At 28.1% G+C, this 12,789-nt stretch overlaps 1 protein-coding gene across 6 annotated transcripts in view; it reads right to left on the bottom strand.

The window, feature by feature from the left end:
- Positions 1-12,254, bottom strand: part of LOC124531473 (MATH and LRR domain-containing protein PFE0570w) — a 97,865-nt gene extending 85,611 nt beyond the window's left edge. For all 6 annotated transcript variants that reach the window (XM_047106390.1, XM_047106086.1, XM_047106312.1 and 3 more), the window contains exon 1: positions 12,061-12,254. In XM_047106390.1, coding sequence (XP_046962346.1) covers positions 12,061-12,109 — 49 coding nt within the window. In that variant the 5' untranslated portion in view covers positions 12,110-12,254. The remainder of the gene's footprint in view (positions 1-12,060) is intronic.
- Between the last annotated feature and the right edge of the window lie 535 nt (positions 12,255-12,789).

Consider the following 12,789-nt stretch of genomic DNA (forward strand, 5'->3'; position numbering starts at 1 on the left):
GCTGAATAGGTTATTTCTTACATATTTAATGAATAAATGTATAGGCACAGATAATATATCCAATTAATTTCTCTATGACTTTAAGCAGAAGACAAATAGCGAGCGATGAAGATGGCCTAAGGATAGATGGACCGACTACTTACGCAAAAATTATTCTTGGTAGTTGAAAAAAATTAAAACCGATTATGGAGATTAGTAATAGAAAGTGACTTAAATAATCTTATGAAAAAACATGTGATGCACAGACGCTGTTATTATTTAATCAATATTTTATTCAAACTATTAATTATTGATCATATTGCATCATTACATAGTATAAAACGAAGTCGCTTGCTGCTGTCTGTCTGATAAAGTGATTCAAGAGGATGGTTTTTGTACATAATACATGGACAATAAAGTAAAGAATGACTGATAATTTTAGAAGTTTGTGATGTCGCAAACAAACATATCTGTAGTATATTTAGTATCAGTATTGCACTCGTGCGAAGCCGGGGCGAGTCACTAGTTATGATATATTTTATTATGATTATGATTAATTTATGCAATGTAAAAAGAATAAATAAATTTAAATTATGTATAAATTATCTAAAAATATCAAAGTTTATCGTTTAATGAACCGTTCAATAAATTAAGCAATAAAATAAAATTGTGACTATTTTTTGGACATCAAAGGACGATGACTCTTGTTTACAGTTACAAATTCCTTTTTAAAGTTTTCGTTTAGTATGACAACATTTTAAAAATAAACAGAAGACTCAACTTTTCCTTATTTGCGAATATCCTTTAATAACCTTAGCGATTATCTTTCCATTTGATACTGGTACCTCTTCTAACTATTAAAGATTTATACATACTTGCAACATTGATTTTCCTGTGCAAATTAGACGTAAAAACCTAATTAATAATATAATTTACAAGATATTGATATATTTCGTGCATTAATGTATTTTGCAAATATTTAAAATTATTAATAAAAAGCAAATATATATTATTTTTACCAATTTGTGTTTACAACTTAAATATTACCGATTACATTTAGTGGGGAAGCATGCGGCGTTAAAAAAAAACAGAAAGATATATTTGATGTATACTTGCTTTAAGATTACTTTCATTGATATAATAAAAATGAGAAAGTAAATTTTAATGACGCATAATACATTTAAAACGGAGTCGTATTCAGAATGACCACTTGTAATTTTAATCAGTGCGCTCGTAACATCTCGCATCTACATACAAAATTGACACATTTCCCATAGCAAAGACGATAATGTGTTTACGTAAGCGCAACTTAATAACGTCGCGAAGTAATCACAAGATGAATTTAACTATTAACCTTTGCTTGGGAAAATGTCTTAACACATTGAAGATGTTTCAAAACAAACGGTTCGCTACAATTATTACAATAAAACCTCATACATACTCCACTCGTACGTGAGAAAAACACACATCCGATTAATACTTCCTGGATGTATTGTATTACCTGAAATGAGAAAATTTAAATAATTAACAATGTGCTATGAAATATAAAACTATGAATATTAAAATATTTTTATTTTTTTCATATGATTGCGGTGTGCATATTTCGAACAAGGGCTGAGAACTAAGAGTAACATAAGCACGTATTATTACCGTAAATAAGTTATGTAATACTTGTGCTTTAAACGTTCAATATTATGTACGTATATGTAACACAATATACATATTTCCAGACAGTGAAGTATATGTAGTTCCTTTAATATAATATAGAGAAAATCAGCATACATTACTAAGTAACCTAACCACATAATAAATAATTGTTACAATTTAATTTCGTTAACATTAATTGACTAATCATCCTGAAATGGCAACACTGCTAATTCTAGAAATTTTCGAAGTCGTTGTTATATAAGTGGATGTGTCTTATTTTACAGTAGAAAATATTTTTGAAAGACATTTTAAGAAAGCATTTCACGACTATAGTTGGAAAGTAATAATCTTTCAATTCATATTACTGTGAATTATATATCAAATTCGACTTAAAATTACATTGGACTTTTTATATATTCTTTGAACGTTTATTTTGTTCTTTATTAATTGAAACCTATATTACTTACGAATCTTGAATTGGCAAAAAAAGGAAAGATAAATTTTATTTTGATTTCAAATACTTTTAGAATATATTCAGCTAATAAGTTATTACGTTTGTATTCAAACTAAGTGTATCTCTAATAAAAATAAATCTTTATCACAAAACAATTATTAACGCATACATTGAATTAATTACCTATCTTAAATGTATCAGTCAATTCTTAAATGTTCGTTGAGAGCTGATTATATTCGCAATAACGTGGGACCACAAAACAAAGGAGCCAGTATCGCAACATCTAATTGATTACTCACTTTCTGTAACCCACTTTTATGCAACGCCTGTTAAAGACGTGCTTTATTTCGGAAAACTATCGCATATCTGAACTGCATTCTTATTTGTTACTTACGTAATTATAAAATACGTAAACAATTGTCTATCTTAACGTAATCTTATGTTTTATTTATTGTGGTTTTCAATACATGTATTTCGTCTAGGTGTGCTTTTTATATTAAGCACTTTATTTCATAATACATATATAACACGAGTAATTGACTAGATACTAAATAAAACATATAAAACGCCTTAAAATTATGGATAGTTAATTATAAACTATAACATAATAATAATTGCTAATTTTATTGTTGATCAAAAGAAAGTCATTGATCTCAGACAAGCAAAACCAAGAATCGACTAGTTTATAAAGGATTAGTCATATACAAAAGATACATAAATACAGTTATAGATATGTGATGTTCGATATTTACCGTTACTTCACAATAATAGTTTCTATTCGACCGGTTCTAATATTAAAACAAATTTTTAGAACATAAAAAATAACTTTTATTCAAATGAGTATATTTATGAGTATATATATGAGTTTGTAGAAGAACAAGTTTTAAAGAATTTATGGAAAGCCTTCGACAATTGGAGGTGATCTTCTACGTTTTAGTTTGATGGCTTATAGACCATGTAGAGCTATCGCAAGGTTGACACAAGGTGTTTATGACATTTTCCGGAAAATTGAATCCCTACATCCGATTAAACGAGTTTAATATATTATATTACTAAAGAGAATAAATTTATTCGTATACTACGAAACATTTTTGATTGGTATGATTAATATTAGGCTCTTGACAAGTACGCTACCGTTGTATTCACAAATATAACGGTCGTGACATCTGTTTACACCTTCAAAGACCTGTATATACACTTTGTATGATTACCTATATTGATTAATAGTTAAATTAAAGTATTCATAGTATAACAATCTATGACACAACAAGAACAGAATCAAAAGACAGTTTGTCCAATCATCTTCGTAAAATAAATTAAAAAAAAAAGTCTATCACAAATCATGACAATTCGAATTTTGAAACGAATCTTCTGTCATACCCAGTAACTTTGCCACTTATATGCAAAGTCAGTGAGAAATCGAGTTTCGCTAACATTTCGTTGATATTGGAGAAATGTACTTTCGAACAGTAATTATGCAATCGCTGTCATCTGATTACTTCGTAACATCAGCTGGTTTAACATGGCCTTCATGTAAAACCAGATGCGTTACAAACGAAGGATCTCGTTTTAATAGTTGTTTACACTCATAGTTCACAAACAATTTAGTATTAATAAAGAATGAACTTTCTTTCATTTAAATACTAATTATAGAATTATGTATCATATAAATGATGAATATAATTTATATGTAACATTGTTAGTAATTAATGCTGCTTTTATTAACGAATGTTAATTTATGTATTTTTAAATGCGGTTGATAAAATTTTGTTAAGAATAACAAAATCAAGAATTCAAAAGACATTTTCGATTATTCATAGATGATTGATTATTAAAAAAAAATGTTTCCACATATGATCATTAGGAAGTACCTACTCAGTACCTGTATCTAGTAGAAATTAAAACTAATATATAACAAGGTATCTTTGTAGTATATATACAAGGTATCTATAGTAAACGTAGACGAACATCGTATGTATTTTTACTGGTCGTATAATATTTCGTTAAATATATCTCAAGCGAACATCGATATGTTAAAATAAATAAAATAATTCAAAATAAAAGCTACTGATTTATATCTCGCCCCGGGTATTCGTATGGATAATGTTGATGCTTATTGATACCGTCAAATTGGAAGAAGTATATAATACGAATGGACTATTAAAATCACCTACGCAACATACAATACAATTTGAACGCGTTCCAAAATTGAATTTATATTTAAATTTAATAAAATATAAATATTTTTTTAAATTCATACATAAGTCAAATAATGACGTCAATATAGATTACTCGAATCGGTCAATTGACTTCTTATTATTAAACCACAATGTTTAACATTAAACCATGTATGTTCAGTAATATCCGCAAACTTACAAGGATAACCATAAAGTTAATACATATTTGAACTCTTGTCACTGGGCAGTATCTTCAAATAGCCTACTACATTATTTACTTAAACTTTGAATTAGAATCAACAATACTTTACCTTAAACCTTTGTCATAATCACCGTATATTTTGGTTAATATTTTTTTTTTAGTTTTTAAGTACAAAGAAAACAAATGAAGCTTATTAAACCAGCCTTTCAAATCGTGTTTTCTTATAATCTTATGATGTTTTATGATTGTTTTGTCCTAACGGTCAACTAATAATATTACTAGACAAGCATTGTATGTTTACATTTTAGGGTGGTTATATATATTCATCTTCATTTATATAACAACACGGCTAAGCGTGTCAATCACCTATCAACATTATCTCGCATAGAAAAAGTTTAGTAAAAAAGCGGAATAAAAAGTAATCTAGCTCTTTTTTTTGGTAAATGCAAGAAAGCATATCAAACATTTTACACCGCAAAACACTGATGTTTTCATCATAATAATATGGAAAAAAAAAATTCCATATTATTATTTAAAATGCAGACTTAGAAGTTCACAAAACGACACGTGCTTGCAATCAAATAAAAATGATATCTTTAGGCTTATTCCTAAACATAATTACTCGCGACATCGTATCACGAAAAAACAATGAAATTGTACCTCACCAATCAACCTGTCTCGCTATGCACAAATGAGAGCTTACCCACACATACGAACTAATTGCACGTTAGTTACGTCCGAGCATGTGTGCGTAGATGCGCCTGCGCGTTTTCACTTACGAACAAACTGGAAGTGTTAGCGTTATTTTACGTTACGGAGTTAGCAATAAAAGTAACGATTTCTTGAGAGGGAAACTCCTATTCTTTTTTATAAATGACTTGTTTTATTCACGAATGCACTTTCCTTTTTATCATTATAATATCTTGCTTATTATATTGACTTCCGTGTTTTAATAATTCGTAAAGAAATACTTTTTAAGTGTAGCGTTAAAAGATTATTATGAAATTGTAAAAACTATTTTATACTTAAATGCATTTTGGCTTTACGGCTCAGATACTTATTTTTTTTTGCGTTAATTTTATTTGATCGTTGATCAGTTTTATTATTTACTTGTTATTATTTCAATATCACTGTATTATAAAACTTATCAAATGAGAAACGAACGTAAACTATCGATTAAGAATTATTTTCATATATTATTTCAATGTTTCTCATTTTTTTTAAAAATAATAATGGACAAATTTGTTAGAAGTTATTTTGAGCTTGATATGATATGATATTGGACATATTCATTGCAACAAAACAGTTACAGAAATGATCGATTGACTTAACTGGATTAAATTTAGATTGTATTAAAACTCTAAAACTTCTGCCAAATTATCCGAGTAACAAACACTAAACGCTATCAAAATTTCACACATGTTTGAAAGCAACGAAATTATTCCATCGGATTAATTAGTAATGATGTAATTGTTTAATGAGCGAACCTTGTGTACAATGTAAGGAAAGTCAAGCATTCATGACCGTGAAAGTGCAGTTACTAAACAATAAAAAATATCTTATTCCGCCATTCTTGCGTAATACCATTTCTTTACATCGTAACGCATGACGAGTAATTAGTGCGTTACGATCATTTGGATACGTTCTGTTTAATATTAAGTAAACATTTGTGCGATAATCCTCGTATTAGCAATCGATACCCTGATACTGATTTCGTCATTTATCTCAAAACATAAATGTGATACGAATTCAAAAAACTTCTTAATATGACGCTAATATTACTGTCTGGATAATCTAAAGATGAATTAATTACAATTCTAATAATAATGATAGAGCTCTGTGCCCGCCTGGGTGGTACGCAATAGCTTGAATTATAAATGAAGCAATTTAATAATACTAATAAGACTAAAGGGCTAGCGACGCATTTGTGGTATCATTCTCGTATTCTTCGACAAAAAATTAAATATATCCGAGTATTCATTAACATTTGGAGAAATGTAAATAAATGAAATAAAAGAATCAATATGGAAAAAGTTTTTATAATAAACGTTCGTGTGTCATTAATGACGATGACTCTGAAATTTGTGAACTAATAGGTGACAGGCAAGTTTCATTTTGGTTTTGTTTTAATTTTATTGAACAATATAGAACTATATATAATTGTTTAAAATTAACTCGGCGATTTTGCAACTATTACAATTTTACTATTACAAGGGCGATAATGTAATACTATTACCATAGTGAAGATTAACATTTTGTAAATAATATAATTTTGTCACAGCGTTTTAAATCGATTGCGTCTCAGTCACGGTGTTAAGAAACCCTTACCAAATGATGTCGTCAAAAGACCATAAATTTTGATCTATACTAGAAATAACTGACTCGCCCACATTTTATTAGTAACCTTGCGAAGGATTAGCTAATACGATACTGATTCGAACAATTGTGTAAACTTTGACCTATTATATAAGTTATAAATTAAACAAAACGGTGACGATGACCCGTCGATCGTATTCACGACGTTTTCATTTCTAACAGTTCGGTATTGCACAGACGAAATACTTAAATTAATTCGTTCTTACAAACTTGAATAATATGCATATTTATATAATATATTCGCGATATATCACATTGGAAATATTTTGATAGAACCCACTTTACAATAATAATGTATCATATTTTTATAACGTGTAATTATAAATTTTTCTACATAATTATTTTTATGAAAAATGAAGAATTTAAATACATAATTAATATTACTAAAGGATATAAATAATAAGAGTTTTTTGTTACTTGTTCAAAGATGTATTCAAAAAAGTAACTGGTATAAATATGTAATGAAATATTGACGCAAAATATTGACTGTATTCTAACGCCTTTTTTTAATTAGCTCAACAAAAACCTCGCACGTCTTTAATATGTTTTCGATAAATTAAAATCAATAATTATCGTTTTGAAGTCCTAACCTACACTGAAATTAGTCATTAAGGCGTGTTCTTATTTGCATATATTATTGACGCACCCAATATCTATATTATATTATAGGTTATATTTTACGTACAAATATTTTATTCTTATTTGTGACTTGTATATATATTTACTCTTCATGAGATTACTGTATTCTTTTTCCTAACGTATTTTTGGTAACGATCCCACTTGTAATGTTCAACAGTGCGGTTCTGTAAGAAATCACCTCGTATCTCAAGCATGTAATATTGACAAATGAATTACTGTGATGCGCCATTTTGATACGTGTATCCTATAAATTTTAGTCAAAGTCGTATATTACATTCTGACGTTTCAAGCACAGTGCAGTGAGTTTCGAGTTTCTTGATACAGATTAGCCTAACAGATCATAAAATGTATATGTCAGTTGTTTTTTTTTGTTGTTCTTAATTTTGATGTGATTTATTTTACGTATCTTCAAGGATTACTCCTTTACAATTAGGATTTAAATAAAAATATTATATATAATAGTTTATAAAAGGTTTAAACCATTAAAACTTCGTCAAGATATGATGATTACTTTCAAACAAACAAAAGCAAACAACGCATAAATGCCATTAGTAACCGCGATGTCTGCGTTATTACCATAGGCAAGAGTAGACGAATTTTCTAAAAAAAAAATTCAATATTCTATCGACATTAGAGAGCACAGAAACTTTTTATCAAACGAACTATTTCAAAAAAATATATTCTATTATTAAAATATTATATTTTCAATGTTAAAGTAGTTTAATAATATTCTTTTTTTTTATTCATGTCAAGTGCATTCCCGATTAGTTGTGTAACAAAAACCTAGATGTTTTGTTCCTAGACTAGACCTAACAAAACTTGTGGATGCGAACGGAATCGTTAATGCGTTTGTGAAACAAGCCTTGGCCGACATAATCTATTGTGGTTCCATACAATCGTTTAAACTAATACTCTTTATAATGTATTTGCCTTTCAAACACAGTCAAATATTATACACATAAAATAGAATAAATAATATCTTTATATAAAAAACTGAAAGATGTTTTTTTATTTCACAAAAAAGGTAAGTATTTATTCAAATAACATATGTTTAAAAGCATTTATCATCAGCGGAAATTAAAAAAAAAAAGAATAAGAATGGTATTTTCATCAGTAATAAAACCCCTACTATGAATCTAAATCTCGATTCTAGCATAGAACGAACTCGAAAAATGTTTGCATAACAATACCGAAGCGTGGATAATTCGGTTGTGGGGCAACTGTCGATGCTTTGTAGTTTCCGTCGAAAAACAAGCGTATCAATTGTGTTTCGGACGTAAGTAGAGGCATGAAGTATTGCAGAATGGGAACACTTACAGAAAGGATGAAGAACTTCGTATAAAAGACATATGACAGCAAATATATCTCTAGACACTATTGTGTGAGCAATATTAAAAATGTAACTTAGAATATTCATTTATAACATTCGTGATGTATTTTATGCATATAAATATATGTCCTACTATTTTGTTAACCATGAAACAAACTTGAATAAGCATATTACATAATTTTTTTGAAATACGAATTATGACAGTTTTGATATAAAAAGTGAATTCATACGTATGAAATAGATATTACTTAATTTAAAATGGGTAATGCTAATATACAAAACAAGCGTTAGTATATAATTAAAATGACTGCGTTCATCAGAAATATAATCCTTAATTGAATTAATGTTGTGATAATAAGAATAGTGAACCCAACGACCTCCAGCTAAACAATATTTATTCAACATGACTCATGTATTTTATTTTAAAAGGTCAATAAACATGTAATTGATAGCATCTAGCAGATTGAGGAATCTGCTTAGTCTTAACAGAAGTATTTATGAACCATAAATTTTACTTGGAAAGCCAAGCCACACAATAAAAACACACAAAATGAAAATCCATTTAAAAATAGAACTGCATTGAATAAAGAGTTCTTATAACCAAGGAGAGCCGTTAGTGATTTAGAATATAAAATCAACGCCAATCTTAAATGAAATTTATAAGGGCACAGCTGAGAAAAACTAAAAAAGCAATTTAAATAAACTCACAAGAGTAGTTACAAATTGAACCTGCGATTTTAATATTAATTTCAACTTTAATTAACATTTCTTAGTTTATTTGTGTGTTATGTAAAGTCGGTAATAATTATTAATATTTCGAAGGTTGGCATTGACAATTGCAATGCAGTTTTTACTTTCGAATGGTTACCAAATTTTATATAAAAAAGTATATTGCCTTATTGCCTCCACTGGTGACAAGAGGGCTGGTTCGTTTTTGCCCAGAGTACCGGAATTGCGATTCAGCGAGGAAATGCTGCTAGCATTCTTGCCACCATTCCACGGGCAAGATTTATATAGTAGCTTTTTTTAATACATATTTTTGAAGACTTAATGCTAGGGCATAAACAAATGATTGAACACTAAAAAAAACATAAAGAAAATAAACAAAACAAAAAAAGAACTGTTGTGTTTCTTATCTATTACAAAATTCCATGTGTGCAAATATTTTTGTTTTTGCATTAATATGACAGTAAGTAAATCGGTCAAACTAGAGTTATATAATAATATATTACATGAAAAATAACAAATGGTAATTACATTTTTTTTTAATAATTGCGAAAAATATTTTATAACATATACTGTTGCTCTAGTTAAGTCTTACATAAAACTAGGTGCTTGGCAAATATTCTAAACAGGCAAGTACATGTTACCTTATTAAGTAACTATTATAAAATAATCCTTGTATTTAAAATATAATCTATATCATATTTTTATTTATCAAGGGTAACCCATCGAATACTTGTTTTTTTTAAATATTTTTTGAAATTTTAATGTTACTTATTACACTTTAAACGAACCTTCGTACGTACTAATCTTGACGTTCTTAAATCAAATTTTCATATTTAAATAAATAGAGTATCATTATTGAAGTTTAACTCAGTTGGAAAGGTAGACATTATATGGGATATATCTATCTCTATTCCTCATCTGAAATTTTTATTTAAATACCAATTGCTGTGACGAATAAAAAATCTTAATAAATATAATATATTTATAATGCTATTTATATGCTAAAATATCCAAAAAATAATGCAGAATACAAATGACAAAATACGAAATAAACGACACGTCCATAAAAGGAAAAGCGATATATATTCGAATCCACGCACAATTTATGTTTGCAGTGACGGTACGCGTAGACCCATATTACGCAACTGCTAACAATTACAAACAACTTGCGATAGCACAATTAATTATTATTTCTAAATAGAATAAGGCCGACAAATAATTAAAAAAGCATCTATGTATTCCTGTATATATTATATAACAATTAATTTAAGGTGAAATAAATAAAACTCTTTCATTAAATAAATTATTGCAGAAAAAAAGTTTTATATTATAATTAAATAATACTAGTAACAGTAAATAAATTTCGTGTACGAAATTATCTTTAAATCCATTCTCGATTAATATTTCGTTTCGTTGATATTTTAGAATAAATAAAAACATATTATTATTATTTTATCTGATCTAAATTTTTTTACCGAAGTTTTGTTCGCTAAGTTTTAATCCCAAAAGTATTTAAAAAAACCTTCATGGCTTTAGTTAGATACGATAGTGCGGTTAATAGAAAACGAAAGTTCAATTCACAACGGATGAGTGTGATCTGCATAATATAGTATGGAATTATATCAATCTAAAATGCAATTTCTAAACCATTACATAATTCGAGAGATCGACTTTTTCTATTTTATATTACACTTACATCTTAAAAACAATGCATCTATTTTGTATTTAATTTTATTATAATGTATGTAAAATATTCCACCGAATTGTAACAATTATATAATTTCAATAATATATTTTGCAACTAGTAAATTATTTGAATTGTATTTTTTTTAATATGCTCTTAAATATTCAGAAGAGAGTTTATTTAAATCGCGAAATGACGCAAGATACGAGAAGAAAGTTTTGTTTGATTATATTAAAGTCATTTTGAAGTTTTCGACTTGTACATTTCTTTTTGACAATATGAAATATAAATTATATTGAAATTTCGCTATCCTTTTAATTGTTATACACTATAACGTTGCAGGATTTCTAGTGTATTTTCTACGGTAGTTATCTCGTAGTTAAGTTTTTCATATTTATAAATTCCTATCATAAGTTATGAATGCAGTTTTTTAGTAATACTAAAAACTAAATTGATAATACTCATAAATCACACGATTGCACGCAGTTTATAATAACAAATGTATATAAATCACCGTGTCGTATGCCCACTACATTTTCCTGTGTTATTTAATTGCTCGAAGCAAACACAGCGCGAAAATTCCAACCGAAGCAAAATATCATTCGATAAATCAGTTAGTTATTTGAAGCATTCGTTTACTGCGTTTAGAAACACAATTTTAGCTTCTGTTAATCTCATTGTAAAAGTATACTAAAATATTAAATGTTTATTTAAAGAATGTTTTTTTTAACATTTATTAAATGGAAAAATTCAAAACAATAATGAAATGTATTCCTTCGAAAATCTTTATATTTATTGCAAGTCAAGTCATTAAATCGTCCTGAATGTTTAGCATATCCTCACCTGCAATAACAGCTAGCGTGAGTAGCGCGGTAGCGCTGAGAGACTTCATCTTAAATCACTGAACACGAACACTGCACTACACTAATTCACCACCGACGCATAGCGCGACTCGACGCGCGGGAGTTCAGCGCGTTAGTGATTGCGATACCAAGTGCCGTGGTCTGTAGTGGGGACGTTAGGGCTCGGAAGCGAAATGTCAGGGATTTAAGCTGGATGGGGAGATTTTGGCTCTAGATTTATGTTACGTGTTACGGCCGAATTTATCATTACATCTGCACGGCGAATTTGAATCGGGCTCGTTATATATTATTTGAACGATCTTAAATCCTTTTACACTCAATGTCCCGTGATCATGTCAGCTTGAGGATAAGTTTAGTTTTTATTTACATAACAACTAAACATGAGCAATACACTCTTATTTTCCTAAAAGCTAAATATGAATATATAAGAATAAAAAAATCTTGCAATTATTAATAGTTAATAATATATTTAAAACAAAATCTGTACGACTGTCTCTTTTCGAAGGTAAATGACCGAAAATAAATTAATTATTTCCTACATAAACTAATCTCTTGTCTTCGAGCTTTCATTAAAAATATATCTTGATAAAAAAAATTGTTATATCGATTCATCGATATATAATATATAGATATTTCCAATACATTTTAATATGACTATTGTTTTAGAATGTATTTTAAATTATTAAATTGCTTGTAATGTGTTTGGGAA

This window comes from Vanessa cardui, chromosome 1 (assembly GCF_905220365.1).
Source record: "Vanessa cardui chromosome 1, ilVanCard2.1, whole genome shotgun sequence".
NCBI classification, from domain to species: domain Eukaryota; kingdom Metazoa; phylum Arthropoda; class Insecta; order Lepidoptera; family Nymphalidae; genus Vanessa; species Vanessa cardui.